Below are 21,283 nucleotides of genomic sequence, written 5' to 3'. Positions count from 1 at the left end.
CCACTATTTAGCATATTGTGTGTAAGGCACATACTAAGTACTTAATGAATGCTTTAATTTATTTTTTTTATTTATCCAAAAAAAAAAAAAAAGAAAATACAAAAGAATAATTGTAGTTCTATCTCTACTGAAATTTTTATTAAATAGAATTTTGGTATTTTATATTTGGCTCTTTTCCCATCCAGCCAATATTATGGGATATTGATCCATAAAGGACTTTAGTAGACTCTAGTAAATTTTCTTGATTTTGCAGGTTAAGAACGGATTTTAGTCTAGATCTTCACAAGGAATAAATAGCAAAGATATTTCCAAATCTAGTGTTCTTTTTACTACCCTGTGAGAAATTGAAAATTGATGCCTCCTTTTATTTTGTATTATTTTAACAAGGCTTAGTTGTTAGTTGTATATTAAAAAATTAATAAATAATCCACAATATATTGGTTGTCCCCCCATTATGGTAACTGAATTTCCTTAAGCCTACTGTAATTCAGATTAGTGAATTTGTTGACTATAGAGGTGAGATGAGTCAACCTGATCATAGCATGCTTGCCCATCACTAGATTTTCCAGAAAATATTTATGGAAAACTTTTTAAAAATCCCTCCTCTGAATCAAGCCAAGCATAGCTTACACTCCATCTCTGTGTTAGACCAATAATAGTCTTAGTCACTAAACTATTTTTAGTACTGCTACCCTTTCAACTATATAAAAGAGCTTCTCTGACTGTCTGTTGCAGACTTGGCTACTAAGAAGCCTTGGATCCCTTTTATCGGTAATTGCTAGTCTTGCTATTAAATTGATCATGCTTGGAACTTTGTGCCTCAGTTTCTCTTTTATATTATTTTATTGGAACATTACTGCATTGCCTCTATTTAAGCCTTCCTGACATTTTGGAAAGAATACCTTGAATAGTTTCTGTACTCACTGGATGCTTTATAAACATTATTAGAAAACAAGAGAACACCAAAAAGAGACAATATGGTTCTTATTGTTCACATGAGAAGTCTAAATGCCAGCATAACCCTTCTGTTTTGAATACTCAAATGATGACATTCCTTATTCCTATCTTAATTTTTACCTAGCTTTTAATCATTGAATGAATGTTGCCTTAAACAAACTGAGGTCTGGGAAAAATCTTAATTTAGAAAAGCAAAGGTTTTTCATTGTACTTCTGCCTCAATTGAATCTATTTCATATACAAGTCAAGAGATCACCTTTGTGATATTATTGATCCTCTATGAGAATGAAGGATGAATGACAATAACACTTTGATTACTTTCATAATTAATACTCATATGTATTTCCTTTTACCATTTTATCCTACATTTGTTAAAAAAAAAAAAAAAGACACACCTCTTATCTATGATTCCATGACTTCTCATTTCCTCCTTCCTGTTTTTTTTTTTTAAATCAGTTTCCAAAATACACTATTTCATTGTTCACATTGTTTTACCCTGGTCTTTACTCATTTTTCAGAATCTAAATTAATAATTTACTTTTAATTTGTTATGTTCTCATTTAATGTAATTGATTTGTATTATTAAAAGTCAGCAATTGCAAAGAAAATAAAAAATGAATGTTGAGAACAATATTGTATGAGGATGTATTCTGATGGAAGTGGATATCTTCGACAAAGAGAAGATCTAATTCAGTTCCAATTGGTCAATGATGGACAGAATCAGCTACACCCAGAGAAGGAACACTGGGAAATGAATATAGACTACTTGCATTTTTGTTTTTCTTCCCAGGTTATTTTTGCCTTCTGAATCCAATTCTTCTTGTACAACAAGAGAACTATACGGTTCTGTACACATATATTGTATCTAAGATATACTACAACATATTTAACATGTATAAGACTGCCTGCCATCTAGGGGAGGGGGTGGAGGGAGGGAAGGGAAAAGTTGGAACAGAAGTGAGTGCAAGGGACAATGTTGTAAAAAATTTGCCCATGCATATGTTCTGTCAATAAAAAGTTATTAAAAATAAATAAATAAATGTTGAGAAATTATAAAGAATGTGTGGCTTTCAGATAATTCCCACACTCCCCTTTTGCAGAGATGGGAGTTCCATACTTTTTGCTGACTTCTCTCTTCTTTTTTTTTTCTTTTTAAAATGTATTATTTATTATGTAAGATGGATCCCTTGGAAGAGGAGGAGGAACAGTAGAAAAAAAACGTTTAAAAAATTATCCCTATGAACAGTAAGAACATAGAGAAAGCATCCATGAGAGTGAAAATATCCATATATTAAAACCAAGCTCTTCACAATGAGCAGTATATGTTTGACTCTCTTGATGTATATTCATCTTATGCATTTTCAGGGCCTGTAATTTTGCTTATATGCAAATACTTATATGGGTGAAGATGACATGATGCCTTGCTCCTCCCCCAATTTTGAATATTTTATTTCTAGACAGATGAGCCTTCTGATTTTTTTCTATTCATATTTTTGCTTCTTTCTACATTTTTTGTAGTTGTAAATATTCCTAAAATTCATATAATTCTGAAACCTTGATATTCAAACATTTTGACAAACATTGAGACTAAGGAAAAAAGGATGGCCAGGGAAAGAGCAAAAAGGTGTCACTCAAATGTATCCAATGGACCATAATAAAATAAATGGCTGCACAAGATAATTATGTGTGCTCTTCCTCACACCAATTAACTTTCACCCACAACTGGTTCATCTTGGTCTCTGGGTTTTCTATTTCTCAGAAAGGAACAGTACAAGCAATGTTGGGTTCCTGCTGACATTTTAAATTTTCACATCACAGTAATTTACGGCTTTCTCTGACCTGTCAAGCTTGCAGCTCTTCCTGGTTTACACTTTTTTTTCCCTCTCCATGGACCCCTTCCTGCTGAGCTCCGGGGACAAGGAGCGTGTGCCTCTGTGTGTGTGTGTGTGTGTGTGTGTGTGTGTGTGTGTGTGTGCGCGCGCGCGCGCCTTGGGGTGGAGGTGGAGACTCATGGGGTGCACCTGATCTCCTTGCTAAAGGTGTGAGTGATGTTAGTGTCAATGACAGTTTTGCAGCTCCCAAATGCTCCTCCTTCCCAAACGGTACTGTCCTCCAGTCACTGCTGTCAGGAGGTCAGGAAAACAGTGGACACTCCTGGGGTACAGTTAGTAGGAGAGAAATACAGTTATACTGCGGGCTGAAGAACCCAAATTAGGCTAAAGGAAAAGACGCAGCGGGACAAGAGGGAGATGCTCAGAGTGGAAACTATCTACAGCTTTACCCGATCGCTGCTTGCTGCCTCCCCTAACCCCAAGCTGAACTACCCTACGCGGGTCGCTGTCCACAGTGGGAGGTGCTGAAAGCAAAGGAAGGGAGAGTAGGGGGCGAGGCGGACATCTTCTTCCTCCCCCCTCCTCCCTTCGCTGTTCCTCCAATCCTCCCCTCCTCCCGCAGCCATTTTACACCGGCAGAGGGGGGCGGGGGAAGGGGAGAGGGACGGGAGATCTGGGCGGAGAGAGCCGGCACTGCCTCGGGGAAGGAGGGGATGAGAGTTGGGGGGAGCAGCGGGAGGAGGAGGAAGAGGAGGCGGCGGCGGCTACCGAGGAGGCAGTGCTGGGTCCCTCAATAGGGCTCACAGGAGCCACCATCATGGTGAAGAGGAAAAGCTCCGAAGGCCAGGAGCAGGACAGCGGCCGAGGCATCCCCCTCCCCATCCAGACCTTCCTTTGGAGGCAAACCAGGTGAGGGGCAAAGAGACACGCCGCACTGCGCGGTCCTAGGAATACTTCCTCCCCGCTCCCCCCAACCCCGGTTCCCTGGGCCACTGGAGGTGCTCTGGATGGGGCCGGATGCTCTGCTGCTGTTGCTGCAGCACCAATGCGTGCAACTCTCTCTCTGGAGAGGAAAAAGCAAGCCTTTGGAATCCTTTTTTGTTTTTGTTTTGTTTTAATGAAGTTTGATGACATACAGGGAGGAAGCTATCAAATATATAGATTTGGATCTATACGTAATATATGTGTGTATACATGTACATACACACACACACACATATATATATTATTTAGAGATAGAGGACGATAGCTGGAAAGGGAAGAGGGGGAGGAGGAACAAGGAAGATAAACGTCCTTATACGTACTGATTCTCCTCCGCCTCCCGCTGTGATTTTAGACCAGTGACCTGTTGTTTGTCCAATCTCTCATATTGAGAGTGCCTGTTATGACCACTTGTTACCATTTTTGCTTTCACTTAGACATGATTGTCAACCTCCTAGTTAAAGCCCCTGAGAAAAGCTTTTCAGCAAAGGATTGCCTTTTTTCTTGGAAAGGCCCAAACCCTTACCCAATAAGCAACCTCTAAAATATATAGCTGCCAGATGTAAAAATGGATTCTGAAAATTGTGGATTTCAGTTCAAGTCTAAGAAGGTGTAATCATTTCCAGTTTTCAACAATATTAGTAGTAAATCTGAAGAACACCAAGTACCATTTCTTATATAAATCTCACTCTTACCTTTAACACTAAACACAAGACCCTTGAATATAGAATTACTCTATAAAAACAATGACTGTAGCTGACAACAAATGCTTGTCCATTACTGTTCTTAAACATGACATTTGAGTCTAATGATTCTATGATTTTCATGTTGTTAGCTGTGAAAATACAAAGGGTATTTAATGATTTTATATATATATGTAAATATATAATACCTTGTTTTGCTTGTTATTGCTTCAATTTTACAAAAATTTGTTAATTTTTCAGTGCCTTTTTGAGGCCCAAACTGGGAAAACAATATGAAGCCTCCTGTGTGGTATGTGATTTTCACTTTTTAACTGGCAAATCCATCATAGTCACTGTGATAAATAGAAGAAAAACATGTGATTAATTTCAGCAGTAGTTGCATATGAGGTACATATATAAAATACTCAAAGAAGCAAAATAATATGAACTTGTGGGATTTTATATGTGAATCATCAAATTTATATGACAAGTTGAAAATATATGAAAGTAGAAAGCATCAGAAAAAGATGTTAATAATTAAAAAATAGTCTTCAGGTTCTCAGAAGCCTATCTAGCTCACTTGGTCCAATAAATTTCACAACATGGTAACTTATGAAAACTGAGTTGGTGAACTTATTTGTCTACTAACAAATGATATCAATATATCCTCCAACAAATAGCTATAATAATGTGTAGTTCTTTTATGTATGGAAGAATGCATATTTTCCAGAGACCTGACAATGCTTCATTCTATAATCATATTTATCCTCCCAAATTCTCCATGATTAAAAAAAATTAGTCAAGCACTATTCATCTCATCTTACAGACTGAAAAAATGAGGAATGGAGATCATTGAGTAGAATGGTAATGCAATTCACATAGAGCAAGGATAGAGCTATGAATTGGGATGCCAAATTAAGATCTTTATCTTTCTATTGTCATAGTATGTATGTATATATATATATATATATATATATGTCATACATATATATATGAAATTTTTTGTTTGCAAATAGGCACACTAAACTATAAATGACCAAAGGGACTTTAGTCCAATCAATAAACAGCAAGAGCAACTTAAATATATTATAGCCATTAGATTTTGCTTGGGGTAAACAATTTGGAATTTCTTCTGTGTTTTTTTCCCAAAATTATCAAAACAAAGTTCTTAAAGATACAATACTTTTTCATAGATTCGTTGATTTATAATTCTGCTTAGCTCAAGTCAGAAGCAACTTGACATTTTAATTACAATAAATTCTCATACCAGGTCATTGATTCTTCATCTACCTTTGAATGGCCCTGAATAACTCTTTGTACTTTAACTGGCCCCATCCATCTATAATTAGTCATACCTATTTGACAAATGTCTTTATATAAAATAAATGGATGCATAAATAGTAAAACACACAAACTGAGTGTATGGAATGAGTGTATGAGCTGGGGGTGAGGTGGAGTTGAATGTGTGTATGCATGGGAAAAAAACTTTTTCTAGCCTGGAAACAAAATCCAAAGTTTCATTAGCTGAATATTCATTTAAAATGAAAAGGACATGACTATCCAGAATTCATGAACAAGCCATTTATAATGCCAACCTTTTGTTGTAGGAAGTATACTCAAAGATTTTTTTTTCTGAGTGAGGCAGTTAAGATCAAATGACTTTGCCCAGGGTCACACAGCTAATAAGTGTTAACTGGCTGAAGCAGCATTTGAACTCAGATCCTCCTGACTTCAGAGTCAGTACTCTATACACTGCGCCATCTAGCTGCCCTCAAAGATTGTTTTAGGTGTGTGCAGGCTTTTAAATCTTTTACACTTTTTTAAATTCCTCCTTTGGTTAATTAATGCTTCAGATGCTTAGAGGCTGAAGACTGTAAAAGTATTTGGATCTACAACACAAGCAATATCTAAAGGCTTTTATTTAGCTTGTTAAGAGAAAACAAAAGATCGTAACTCTGATCTCTCCTTTTTTTTTTCCCTCTATAACAGAGCCACAGAATCACAGAATAGCTTTGATTACAAGGTCTTTTTTTTTTTAAATTCTGTGTACTCATGTGAACTAAACTGGTGAATTGGTTATTTGTAGGGCTTTAACTACCAATTTGGCCTTTTATTTTTTGATCCCAATTTTCTCCACCCTCAATCCCAACTTAATTCCACCTACATATTTTTTAGCATTACACAGAAATCAGAAAGGAGCAGAAAGAGTTAAATAATACATTTTTCATTCTGTAATGTCTAGCAAAAACTGTACAGTTGACATTCCAGAAAAGAACATATAATAATTGAAACTGTCAGTTCAAAAGCAGCTTAGATTTGGGGGCAGGATTTCCTGGACCAAATATTAGCTCTGACTATAGAGATACTAGAGAGTCATTTTAGATGACCTCAGGATTAGATTCAATAAGAAGTCTTCATGTTTATGATTAAAGTTGCACAAAAGCAGTGAACATTAATTGACAACAATTTTGACCATGAGTGCTCTTGAGATATTTGGTTCTTTCTGCAACCTTCAAACAACCTCTACGGAATACTCAAAAAATTACTTGGATACACTTATCTCATTTAACTTATTTAAAGGAAAAAGACCAAACTAGCTTCTTTTTTCCCATTGTATGGAAATGAACATCTATACATGCTATGTAGTTCATTCAAATTACATAAATAGACTTGAAAGCTTTAAAATTATAGTACATTAGTACTGATTTGAATATAGACATACAGAGATATAGTAATCATTAAGATGACAATATTAAAAAATTTGACCTTGGGATTTTCATCATAGATAGCATGGTATAGTATAAATGAACCAGAAGATCTGTGGTTTGAGTTTCATCTTATGCTAATTACCTTTGAAAAGTCATCTGTAAGATGAACACTTTCATCTCTGAAACTAAAATCCAATAAAAATCATTGGAGTGAGTACTCAAAAGAACCTAATAGTCGTGTAGTACAATCTTTTTATTTGACAGATGAGGAAACTGAGGCCTAGAATGTTATAATGGCTTACTCAGGGTCACAGATCTATACTATGTAAATTCAAATCCAGGTCGTCTGAATCTAAAATTCAGTGTATTTTCTACTGTATTATATAACTCCTCTCTGAACCTCTGCTTTGGTAGCTAGAAAATACAGAAAATAATAATTGCTCTATCTATATCATTAGATTACTATGAATTTAAAACACAATAATGTATTTAATGTGCTTTGTAGACTGTGAGGTGTTATGTAAATGTAAGTTACTATTTCTATCTTTAAAAAATACCTGTTATGGAAATATATTTCCCATGACTATACATGTATAACCTATACCAAATTTCTTGCTTTCTCATTGTAGAAGATTAGGAGAGGAGAAGAGAGAAAATTTGCAACTCAAAAAAAAATTTAAGTGAATGTTAATAATTGTTTTTATGTGTAATTGGGAGGAAAATAAATTATTGAATAAAATGTTTTAAATAAAAATACCTTTTAGTAGAAGGTATCTTAGAATCTATTCTTCATTGGACATTAAGAAAGTCTAGTGCAATAATTTTTGTGCTTTTCCCCTCCTCTAGTCCTTTGAACGAGTTTTGGTAGAAAACAAGCTTCATGGCCTCTCTCCAGCCCTTTCTGAAGCCATCCAGAGCATTTCCCGCTGGGAGTTGGTCCAAGCTGCATTGCCTCATGTTCTGCACTGCACTGCAACACTGCTTTCCAACAGGAATAAACTGGGTTGGTACTCCACTATGTTCTATGTAGTGTGTACCCTTACCTACCTATGAGAATCTGGCTGAACCAATGTATCCCCAGAATGTTTCCCAGAAAACGAATGACAGTTCATTCTATAACTGCAAGTACTTGTTGCTGATTTTTGTTCTTATAACAACCACAGTATTTTTGCCTTTGGACTTAGTCCATTCCTTAGTGACTGGATTTAAAAGTCCATCTGCTAAAGTCATATTTCCATCACTTTGGATCACAATAGCATTTTTGGTCCAAACCCAGTGATTTGGATACTATAAGAACTCTTTCTACTGACCAGTTTCACAAGTAATCTACTTAAAGTCTTGAGAGTAGCTTGTGGTTGAGTTATTTGTTTGCCCATGATGTGAAGTTTTGGTCTAGGTCATCTTGACAACACTTCCACAATGCTATACTGCTTCTTTATTTCTTTTTCTTTGATTCTTAAAATGAACTATAATCCATGCTGAGGATATCTTATTTTTTTAAATTCATTTATTGTTTTTATTTTTAGTTTCTAATCTATATTTTTTCTACTTGAATTTATCAATGAAAATAACCACATGAATTTCATAGGTCAATCAATGAAACTGTATATTGTTATCTCTGTTAATAGACACAACCGAAAAAATTTCTCAGCAGAATATACTTAATATATGCCTCTCTGCATTCCTTCAGGTAATCATCAGTGTAATTATATTCCAAATGACAGAAAGACTGAAAGATTTTATGCTTAATGTCTACCACTATAAATCACATGGTAGGGGAACCTAGTAATACGCTCTGCTGGACATGTGACAGTTCACAGAGCCAACAAATCTTTGACCTGTACTGGTTCTACTGCCACATTGAGAAAAAGATTTAAAATGATTCTCTGCCACAAAAGGATTTCAGAAAACATGTATAGAAACTCTGAAAAAAAAAGAAAAAATATGCTAAAATGCAGTCCTAGTTAATATTACAGAAATATTCAGTAACCAAGCCACTACCCCTTTGATCCTAGACTATTACCCTCCCTGCTGTAGCCACGCAAAGGGACCTCCCCTTTTACATTGAAATTTTAATCTTTTCCCTAAGGAGAATTGTGAATGTGAGCTCACTAATCATTTCTGATGCATCAGTAAAGGAGACTGAATTTATATGAGTCAATATCCAGACTGCTTCAGGAGCAAGGGAAGAAATGACATAAACCAGATGAGTTAATTTTTGCAAAAACATTTGTTACCATTTGTCGTTCATTTCCCTAAGAAAAGCTTTTTTTTTTCCCCAAGAGGCTTTTCCAAGGATTTTGAAAAAGCTTTAGACATTTTACTAAAAACATTCATAATGTTTCTACTACCTCCATGAATTAAAAGAAAACCTTTTCAGTAAGGATTTTTAAGCTTTTTGTGTCATAGACCCTTTTGGCAACCCTATTCTCAGAATGTTTTTAAGTGTATAAAATAAAATACTTAGGATTACAAAGGGAATTAATTATATTGATATGTAGTTATCCATTTTAAAAAAGTTAATTGCACCTTGGGCTAAAAACTACTGCTTTATGGCTTTATTATTCACCATAGATTTTAGTAGTTTTTGTATCTCTTAAACCAATAAACCTTAAACATGGTGTTACATTTGACTTTTATTATTACTACCCACAGAAAAGAAGGGAAGTTATGCCATAGAGTGCATCCCCTATCACTTGATAAACTAATTAGCAGAAGAAGCAGAAGTCTCACAGCCCCTATATTTGACACTGATTGCTTGGTTCACAAAATCTCCAGTCTTTCTCAAAAGATGTCACTGGCAAATATTTTTCATCTAGGTCATCAGGATAAACTAGGTGTTGCAGAAACCAAGCTCCTTCACACCCTGCACTGGATGCTGCTTGAGGCCCCCCAGGATTGCAACAGTGATCGGTTTGGGGGAGGTGACAGAGGCTCCAGCTGGGGTGGTGGCAGCAGTGCCTTCATCCATCAAGTCGAGAACCAAGGATCACCAGCCCACCCTCGGAGAGGCAGCTCCCATGAAGAAGAAGAGAATAGTCGTAGGAAATTCTTCCAGAACTCCATGGCTACTGTAGAACTCTTTGTGTTCCTATTTGCTCCTCTGGTACACCGGATCAAGGTAAGGAGATGTCTAGAGAAAAGAAAAGCCACTTTAATTCATCTTTTCATCTCAGCAAGACCAAGTTTTGATAGGACCATTTTGCAGATCAGTGCATAGGCAGAAAATGTCTTAAATTTAAGTGCTATTGGATCGTTGAAAAAAATCATAAACTAGGAAAAAAGGGAATGGACTCAAAGTGGTTGGTTCCCCCATCCTTATAGAGAAGAATTTAGATGACTAATTGTCAGGAGTAATAAACATGATTGTTTTTATTTATGTTTTTTAGATAGCTCTTTGTCTCCTCCAACTCTCAAAGGTTGTGTGATTTTGTAAATAGGCCCTAGAGAGTGATGTTTAGTCTAAAGATAGTGGTGGAAACAAATTCCTTGATAGGCTTACAAGGGAGGTATTAGAGGATAAGAAGATGTTGAAAATTTTCTGACCAAAAAAAATTTTTTCTGACAATGAATTTTATATTCCTGTAATACCATAAGCACATGTCTTATATTCTAACATTATATGGTCTAAGACTTCTTCCCAATGTAGCACTGTATGATCAAACACCACTTCCAGAATTAATATTCTGTGATTTTGAGTGTAGGAATGAATAAGGAAAGCTATCTTTCAACCTAATTTTAATATAATTGATGGGATTTGAGAGTCTTCAATTATCTGGATAATATAAGCCTTAGCGGTCACAGTAAAAGCTACAGTTATGCTAAAACAAAATAAAACCCCACAAAAATTCTGAGCCTAATAATGACCCCCAAATACTTAAGGAAGGAAATATATATTCACAGTTGCCTTTCAAATTAATAGATATATATATGTAATTTTATTGTATTGTTATTCTATTTGTCCCCAGTTACATGTAAAACAATTTTTTAGCATTTATTTTTAAAACTGAGTTCCAGATTCTCTTTCTTCCTCCCTCCCCACACCTCTACTTCATTGAGAAGGTACATGTGAAGTTATGCAAAATATTTCTATAAAAGTCATAATGTGAAATAAAATATAGATTTCCCCCAAAAAAAACTCTCAAGAAAAATCAAGTTTAAAAAAAATATGCTTCATAGATATGTAATTAAAATAGCTATTAGTATCAATGATAAAGTATTGTTGTGTAGTTGTTTTTCAGTCATATCCAATCCTTTGTGACTCTTTGGGATTTTCTTGGCAAAAATATTGCAGTGGTTTGTCATTTCCTTTTCAAGATGAGGAAATTGAGGTAAATACAGTAAAGTGACTTACCAGGATTACATGGCTTTTAAGTGTCTGAAGCTAGATTTGAATTCAGGTCCTTCTGACTCCAACACTTTAAAGATCTTTGCAAACCATAAATTCATATAATTGTGATTTTCTTTGATCCCTGAAGCTAATTTGGGGTATTAAAGATTTTTAACAAACTTTGACACAGGATTGGAAGGATTCATTCTTGCCCTACCCATTCCATCCCAATCTGGGGAAAAGACATTTTTATATAATTTTTAAAACATTTTTTCCAATTTCCAACTTTCCAAAGATAATTTTTAACATTCTTTTTTTTTTAATTTTGAGTTCCAAATTATCTCTCTTTCACCCTCACTACTTACTCCCTGACAGTAAGCAATTTGATTATATTGTTATATATGCTATATAACATAGATATTATGTATATTCAATCATGTAAAACATATCCATATTAATTATATTGTGACAGAAGAAACAAGCCAAAAGAAAAGAATCACAGAAAATGAAAGTATGCTTAAATTTGCATTTAGATTCCATCCATTTTTCCTCTGGATGTGGATAGTATTTTTCATCATGAATCCGTTAGAATTGTCTAAATCATTATATTGCTAAGAAGAGCTAAGTCACTCAGTAGTTGATCATCACACGATGTTGACTGTTTTGTGTACAACATTGTCCTGATTTTTGTCACTTCATTTTGCATTAGTTCATGTAAGCCTTTCCAGGCTTTTCTGAAATCAGCCCATTCATCGTTTCTTATAGAACAATGGTATTTCACTAGAACCAAATGCCACAACTTGTTCAGTCATTTCCCAATTGAAGAGAATTTCCCTTGATTTCTCATTCTTTGCCACCACAGAAAGAGCTATTATAAATATTCTTGAACATATAGATCCTTCCCTCCCACCTTTTTCTTATGTGTGTGATTTCTTTGGGATATAGTGGTATGTTGTGTTATTGTTGGATCAAAAGTATGCACAGTTTGATCGTCCTTTGGACATAGTTCCAAATTGCTCTCCACATTGGTTGAATAATTTCAGAACTCCACCAACAATGCATTAGTGTTCCAATTTTCCCATATCCTCTCTAACATTTATCATTTTCCTTTTCATACTATTAGTCAATCTGATAGGTATGAGGTGATATTTCAGAGTTGTTTTAATTTGGATTTCTCTGATCAATAGTGATTTAGAGCATTTCCTCTTATGACTGATTTCTTCATCTAAAAACTGTGGAAAGATGTTTTCTATATCTCTTGTTGAAATAACATAGCATCTACAACATTGGATTCTATGCCACAAATACTTGTGGCATAGGAAATTTGAAACTTGAGCCCAAGATGGTAAACCATATAATCATACCCTAAGAATTTGTGGCCCTTTTCCTGTGCCTCCTAACCATTTTGGGTATATGGGGTGTTCAAAGAGAATGAGCACCTCCGATGTGAATGCTTGATGAGTCCTTTTTTGAATTGCTTATCCACCTTTGGTGTCTATTTAACACTCAGCTTTCATCTATGGGTCTAAGAAGTTGTAGCATGTGAAGTGGCTACACACCAATAAATCATCTCAGCAGACAGATGAGGTTGAGGGTAACTGATGGTGTCTATCCCAAAGATCTGAAGGTTTCCCCCAGCAGAATGGACAAATGAGAACAATTTATTCCAACAGCCATGTGGAATATTTAGAGCTTGATCAAACATTAAAGGCATCAAGATTATCCATTACATCACCAGTCATCTTAACTTTTGTCTTGCCAATGGCCTTCAAAAGAGGGCCTGAAACTGGCAGTGTTTTATAATTCTACATTTAAATCAGTCCACATATAATTTAAGACATCATTCCATGATGTCATTTGTTCTCTTCAAAAATGGACAGAAAAACAATTGATAATTTCCACTCTTGTCTTTCCGTAAGCTACATTTTCCCATCAATAGTTCTTGAAGCAGGCAAAATGGCTTGGAGTTCCTCATCAACACCTTAGGGAGTAACTGAGTAGGATATGACAGGGTCGGATCTATATGTTAGTAATATCAATTTGACTAGTATATGAAGATTTTTTAAAATTTATTCATTAGTTTTCAACATTTACTTTTACAATGTTTTTGATTTACATTTTTTCTCCTTCCTTTCTACTACTCCCCAAGATGGCAATAAGTCTAATATAGATGATACATTTACAATCACATTAAATATATTCCCACATTAGTCATGTTCTGAAAGAAGAATCAGAATAAAATGGGAAAAGCTATGAGAAAGAAAAAAACAAGAAAAAAGTAAAAATAATATGCTTCAATTTTCATTCAGGCTTCTGAGTTCTTTTTCTTGATGATAACAGCATTTTCTATTATAAATCTTTTTATTTCTTTCTAAATTTCTAAATGGATAGAGAAAGGGAAAATGCCAGGGTTTTAGAATTGAGAACTAAAAATAAAATGAAAATGAATTTTTAAAAAGGCTTACATATTTGTATTGCCGAGAAGAGCAGTCTTTCAAAGTTGATTATCCACACAATGTTGCTATTACTACATACAATGTTCTCCTGATTCTGCTCACTTCACTCAGCATTAGTTCATGAAAGTCCTTCCAGAGTTTTTCCAAACTCTGTCTATTCATCATTTCTTATAGAATAATAATATTCTATTACATACATATGGATTATGGAGATTTAATGAATGAAGTTGGAGTCAGAGAGACCAGATAGGAGGCTTTGGCAGTAATTTAGGTTAAAATGGATAGACACTATTCTTCTTCTGGATATATACACTTATGTGAGTGTGTGTGTGTGTGTGTGTGTGTGTGTGTGTGTGTATGACTTATACCCACCCTTCTGGATTTATAAGTTCTGGATATAAAAGTGAGATTGTTCCTGTTTTATAAAAGCTTACATTTTTTTAGGGAAAGAGGATCATAACATTTTCACAATTGAGTAAATGTGAAATACACACTAAGTAAAGGGAATATGAATAATGAAGAGAATAGAGAAAGGCCTCTGGAAGGAAGAGGAATTTTAGAGAGTCTTGAGAGGAGATAGGGTTTCCAAGAAGAGGAGGTAAAAAGGATGAGCAATATAAGCATGAAGGGCAGCTGAGCAATGACAATGACAAAAGATGGAATGCTTTGTGCAAGGAGTAAAAGAGCCAAGTTTGTCTGGAGCATAGACTGTGTGAAGAAGAATAATGTATAATCAATCAGAAAAGCTTCTTGAGTAAGGAAGGGACTTGGCCAAATCCAAGCTTTAGGGTTGTCATTTTGGCAGCTGTGTGAAGGATGGATTGGAGAGGTACACTGTGGACAGAGACATCAATTAAGAGTTTATTACAATAGTCCCGGTGAAAGAGAATGAGGGCAAACTATGGTACTTGAGATATGAGTAACAACAACTGGTGAGGATAAATTGGACTTTGAAGAAGAGATTTAAGGCAAGGCTTGGTATGGTTTTGGTTTTTTAAGAGAAATCACATTAAATTTTCACATTTCTGCTTCTATCTTTCAAGATTATAAAATAAAAACCTCCACTTTCTTTTCTTTTTAAAATAAATTTATTTTTATTTTTTTATTTTAAATTTTGAATTCTCGTCATACTTTGTTTCCTTAAAAAACAAAAACATAAGTAAAAAGAACCTGACAGTGAAAAATGAAAAATTCCCCAGACATGAAATCCAATATTTTTTAAAAAGAGCTTTTGGTCTGCCAGCTTGTCTCCATCACAAAACAATCCTTAGTAAACAACATTTATAAAGCAAGCATGTCCTCCTCCCTCCCACTGCTTACCCACCCCCCCAGCCTTAAAAAAATAACTAAGAGATATGATTTTTTGCCACTTGGAATTTTTTCTTTTAAAATACACACACACACATATAAGTTACTCTTTTTAAAAAAATCTAAAAACTGTTAAACAAAAACATAGCCTTTTTAAAAATTCATTTTCTTTTATTTTTAGTTCTGAATTCTTTCCCTGGCATTTTCCCTTTCTCTATCCATTTAGAAAAAAAAGAAAAACAAAGCCCATTAAAAATATGTATAGTACAGCAAAACAAATTCCTAAATTAGCTATGTTCATATTTTAGTCTTCACTCCAACTCCCTATCTGGAGGTGGAGAGTTAAAAATAAAGCTTCTCTAGACATTTCTTTCCCTTTTTCTTCTTCCCTAATAATTTCTAATAGCATTTAACATATCACACTTGTTTTAGCTTTTCTTTAAATGGACGAAAAGCTAACCAGGAGAGAAGAGATAATTATACTATTTTCAGGGTGTATTATATTATTGACACAAGTATTGTTCATGGTGAAGGACACATGGGCAACAGATTAGAATACCCACTTAACATAGGAAGGATAGTAAAATAGAAACATTCCATCTACCACCAATTCATTCAATCAATAATCTGACAAATATTTATTGAGTATTTTCTATGTATTAGGACACCATGACTAAGATTAGGGGAGATAACAAAATCAATGACTATGGTCTATGCCCTTAGTGAATAAAGTGGCTAGATAGGGATAAGAAGTACTAGGTCTTCTGAAACCATAAATGAATGAATGAATACAGCACTTATCAAAGGTTTAGTGTATACAAAGCACTGTTCTAAGTGCAAAGAATTCAAACAGAAAAAGCAAGAGTCCTTATTTCCAGACAATTTTCATTTTAATGGAAAGACAACACAAATAGTGTTTCAGCTACAGATTAAATGGGAAAATCTCCTGGTGTATTAATGTATCCTCTTAAATGTCATATTCCCTGATAAAATACCAATCTCTGATGTTGAGCCATTTGACAGTGCCTCCCAAGCCCTTTGGTGGAAAGAACTTTCTTTTTAGGTTCTTCAGTAGCTGTGGTTCAAACATCTATAAGCGCAATTAGCCAGTGGCATCTCCCCTTGGGTTCCTTCCCAGGACTATGGATGAAGGCAGTGAACTAAAAACATTGCCATTCCCAAGGTTCTTGATATCAGTGTGCTTAATTGTCTCCATCAGAATTTGAGGGGAGATAGTGGTAAAGGTTATTTAGTTTGTTTGATACATGATACATCTTATGGGTCCCTCAATGTGTCTTAGTGCTTTGGTTAGACTAGATTATCTGGCCTGTGTTAGTCGACAGTTGGCACCCCATTTTCCACAAGAGTTGTTTCCCCAGCCCTCACAGCTATGGAGTCTGGGCCAGAAACAGAAGGTGAGATCTGAGGGATACTGTCATTCCCAGGATACTTCTGTAGCTTTGTTATTGGTAGCAGTTGGTCATGCTGTTAGCAATGAGAAAAAATGGACTTCCTCCCCACAATTATTTGTTAATTAATCAATAAATATTTGTTAGCTCCCTACTATGTGTCAGGCTAGACTAGAAACAGGTACGATTGTTTAAAGCAGAGCTTCTTAAACTATTTCCATTTGCAATATCTTTTCACCCAAAAATTTTTTGTGATCTTAACTACATAGGTATATGACACAAGTATACAAATCAAACATTTACTCACAATAAATCATTAGTTCACAACAACCACATATAGTTATGTGACCCACAATTTAAGAAGCTTTGATTTAAGGGGCACTGCTATTCCCAAGACTCTTGGTCTCAAGATGGTGGAATATTTCTGTTAGTTGAGAAGACATGGTGATCTAGGTTGTTGTGATGAATTGTTTACTTTTCTTTCTTTATTATCCTGGCATATATTTCCTGTTTTCCCTCCAGCCTTCTTCTATGAGGCTGCCCGCCCATTCATGTTCTTATACTTTTTACTAGATTCCATTTTTAATTAATTCATTTTTATTATGAGTAACTCTTTGTCCACATCTTAGGATCTAGTTAGAGGATCTTGCTTTTTCTTTCTCACCAGGAATCCGACCTAACTTTTCGATTGGCTAGTGGTCTTGTTATCTGGCAGCCAATGTGGGAGCACAGACAACCTGAAGTCTCTGCCTTTACAGCTCTGGTGAAACCTATCCGGAACATCATTACAGGTAATTAGTTTAAATTTAGTTTAAAATTAGTTTAAAGTCCCAATGAGCCGAAGTGAAAAATATTATCTTAGGAATCTTTGCTTCTTTCTCATGGAAATATGAGTATGGTAGGATAAATTTCTCTTAATGAAGAGGTCATTAAAGGGGCAGTTCTTTCTGATAAATAGATTTCTTTTCCAATTTTATGTAGAACTTATCAGTAAACAAATATTTATTAAACACATTTAATAATGATATAAATCTTAGCAAATATGATTACCGGAAGAAAATTATAGTAAATTTTGATTAATATTGATCATATTGTTTTGTCTCATTTTATAATTTTCGTAAGCTAGCATCTCTCTTTGTGTGTCTTCAAAAGTAAAATGAAGCCCTTTCTAATTATCACCATTCCATTCAATCCAACAAGTCCCTATTATTTGCAAGGTACTCTTGTTACCCCCTTGCCCTTAGATTATAATATGACTGGCCTTTGTCTCAAATGGGGGTGTTAGAAAATGAAGCTGATGAATTATTAAGAAAACAAAGTTTTATAGTAGCAAACAATGGAAAATCTAACATATATTTCAAAATTGCCTATTTGGATGACTTCAGTACAAGTGTTCTGAAAATATCTTCATTATCTTTTCAGGAATATTTTTGTATGATATATCATATTCTTTTGTTTTGTTGTTGGAATTAAATTACATACATGTTATTTAGATTCTCACTTTAATCCTTCTGTGGAATTCTTTTATCTTTGTAGCCAAGAGAAGTTCTCCAATCAATAATCAGAGTCAAGCCTGTGAGTCACCAAATCAGGGAACAGGCCACTCAGAGGTAAATTAATTATTACAATTTTGATGATTTTCTACTAAAATCCCTCTCTGGTGTCCCTTCCTAGTTAAAAATGACCACAGGTTCTCAAAAATTATACCAGCAGGACACAAATGAGGCAGTCCAAATCAAGCTAGAAAGGCTTCAAGTATCAGCTTAGCAATAGCCTAGATGCCTGTCATCCAAGGAGCAGCCTAATCTAAGTTTAGGACTGTTTATCATCTCTTCATTCAGTAGGTGATTAATTTTTAACTATAGAAACTCATGAAGATTAACTATAGAAACTCATGAAGATTACTTGTTAAGGGAAGAAAGGATCATTAGATTGTATATCTGGAACTGAAAAAAGATTAAAAGCTTCCTGGTTCATTCCAAATTTTGGCACAAATTTTAAAGTAATCATTGTATAATGGTTCAATTACCATGTCATTTAAACTTTCTGTGACTCAGTTTTCTTCATTGTTAAAATGAGGATCTTGGATTTGGTGGCCTCTAAGTTTCTTTGCAATTCTAAATCTCTAATCGCATGACCCTCAGTAGTTATCTTGTCACTTCCCTTTATTTTACAGAGTAGGAAACTGAGGCTAAGGAGCTAAAGTAATCTGCTCCAATTCATATAAGGTAGTAAATGTCAAAGGCAAGATTTGAACCCAAATTTTTCTGATTCCGAAGTCTTTGCCAGAAGAAATGTTTACACAAAGGAAATTATATTTTCTTGAATGATTGAAGTGATGATAATGATAAGAATAAAAGTAATACCTTGAATATCCTTAGAAGTTCTCCTCCAAAAATGCTTCATTATCCTCTTTAAACACTCAATCAATTTAAATTAAATACCTACTATGTTCTTTACTTTGTGCTAAATGCTATAAGGAGATACAGAAAAAAAAAAATAAGGCAGTCTAATCTATCTTCAAGTAAAATCTAACCATCCATATCTAACCAAAATCTAATCAACTATAGCCAATATTTAATTAAATGTTAAGTTTTAATTTCTATTTAGTGAAGGAAAACAAGATTAATATGTTTTAGGAAGACACCGTGAAGAGAATAAAAAATGAGTTAGGCCTTGAAGAAAGAAAAGACTGTGCAAATAGAGTAGAGGTGGAAGAATATTTTAGACAAAGAGGAAAAAATTGATTTAGGGATAGTGAAAATAACCTAAGTAGGATGGAAGATATGAATTGGGGAATTGTGAAGACGGTAATTGGATTAGGATAATGAAAACAAAGTTATAGAAGACTCTAAAAGATATTCAAGGAGGATTTCCAACCAAGAAGGCTACCTGAAATGGAAGCAGACCATTTAGCACCCAATTTCTGACTCCAGAAAAATCCTGAGGTACACAGCATTCCAAATATCGATTTTTAAAAATTCTAAACTATAGTGAGGATTTTTTTCATCTCCAGACTGTACAAAAATTAGCCAGAATCCATACAACAATAGCAAGAAAAGTCACTACTAAACAAGCCTCCATAAATATATGTAGTCCACAAGGTCCTGTGTCTGGAGACAGAAAAAAGATAAGACTAACTTGAGAAAGTTCTTGGCTGAAGTCCTTAGATGTCTTAAACGGTAGCATTGGATAGTTCTGAGTGTTGCATGGCAGCCCCAGGCCTAGATAAGGACAGCTTAGGTCCAGAGTATCTGAGGTCCCTAACACTCTCCTGAGATGTTGAAGAGGGCCTTAAATATCTAGCACTCTGTGCCTCAAAGATCTGGGGGAGAAAGGACCCCCAGGAACTGATGGTATATGTAGGAACCCAAGCAACCCAGGAAGATGACCATCCACCAAGAACAGAACCAGTTCCTGGCACAAAGGTCTAATTGAGGAACTAAAGCTTGAGAGATGAGTAAATCAAGGAAAACACCAATCAGTACAAAAATAGAGATTACCTAACATATGAAGTAACTGTAACAACTGCAATTAGACTCAAAGGCAAGACAGTGGTAGAGCCAACTCAAACTGCTTTGCAAAAGCAGATTGTTAAATGTTCAGTGTTAGAATTTACACTTTAGAAATTGGCAAATGCCACATGCATCAGTTTAATTTATTTTTGTTGACTGTCTAGACTTAAAAAAGAGATGGAGAAAATCTTAATACAATGCATAGTAAAGTTTAAAATGTGTTATATAAACATTGGAGGGAGAGGGGTGAAGAGCTGGTTAAATATTTACTAGAACACTCCTTTGAGGTAAAGTTGCATTTTTCACAAGGACTAGAAGGATATCTAGAAGAAATGAAATGTTTTTTTAAAAAATTAAATAGAACCTCTAAAGAAAAGAAGTGGAAAACCAACAAATAGTTTAAAAAATTGGTAAATCTCACCCAAGAAGTAGAATCCTTGAAATTTAGAATAGATAAAATGAATGATTCTTTGCAACAGCAAGAAATACTAACAATGAATTCAAAGACTAAAATAATAAAAGAAAATGTAAGCTACGTTATATAAAAAACAACAGACCCAGAACACATGTTTAGGAGACACAGTTTTAAAATTATTGCACTCCATGAAAGTCATAATTTTTAAAAACAGTAAATTAGTAAATCAGAAATGAAAACTAAAATCTATTGGAAGAAGACAAAATGAAAATAGATCCCAGGGATGACATGGTCAAAATTCAAAGCTCTCCTACCCAAGGAAAATATTGCAAGTTATCTAAAGGAAGCAGTTTGAATACTAATGAACTAGTCAGTTATCATTATTGTCAGTGACTTTTATCACTTATCTTATCAAAGCCCATGAGACTGAAATCTTACATTGCTGAAATAACCTTATCCATGTGGAAACTGATGAATGTGCAATTAACCATGATGGTAAAGGTTAAATATCCAACCAGAAAGATGGATTGGGTCTTACCTTTGATGAATAGCTCAACAGAGGGAACCTTGTCTTTCAAATTTAATTTGCAGCACCTGCTTTCATAAGTATTGCTCTATTGCATCCCATGTCTTTTTTTCAATCTCTTCTTTTTATGTAATCCAACTGATCTTTGTTTGATTAATTGTTT

General features: G+C 34.6%; 1 protein-coding gene across 1 annotated transcript in view; it reads left to right on the top strand.

Annotated features, from left to right (window-relative positions):
• The first annotated feature begins 3,575 nt into the window (after positions 1-3,575).
• UNC80 (unc-80 homolog, NALCN channel complex subunit) overlaps positions 3,576-21,283 on the top strand; it is a 228,787-nt gene continuing 211,079 nt past the window's right edge. Inside the window, exons 1-6 of the mRNA XM_051983635.1 lie at positions 3,576-3,698; positions 4,715-4,763; positions 8,008-8,164; positions 9,981-10,282; positions 17,332-17,455; positions 18,201-18,274. Coding sequence (XP_051839595.1) covers positions 3,607-3,698; positions 4,715-4,763; positions 8,008-8,164; positions 9,981-10,282; positions 17,332-17,455; positions 18,201-18,274 — 798 coding nt within the window. The 5' untranslated portion in view covers positions 3,576-3,606. The remainder of the gene's footprint in view (positions 3,699-4,714; positions 4,764-8,007; positions 8,165-9,980; positions 10,283-17,331; positions 17,456-18,200; positions 18,275-21,283) is intronic.

The sequence above is a fragment of the Antechinus flavipes genome, chromosome 3, assembly GCF_016432865.1.
Source record: "Antechinus flavipes isolate AdamAnt ecotype Samford, QLD, Australia chromosome 3, AdamAnt_v2, whole genome shotgun sequence".
Classification (NCBI taxonomy): domain Eukaryota; kingdom Metazoa; phylum Chordata; class Mammalia; order Dasyuromorphia; family Dasyuridae; genus Antechinus; species Antechinus flavipes.
This window is presented reverse-complemented; position numbering and strand designations above follow the sequence as displayed.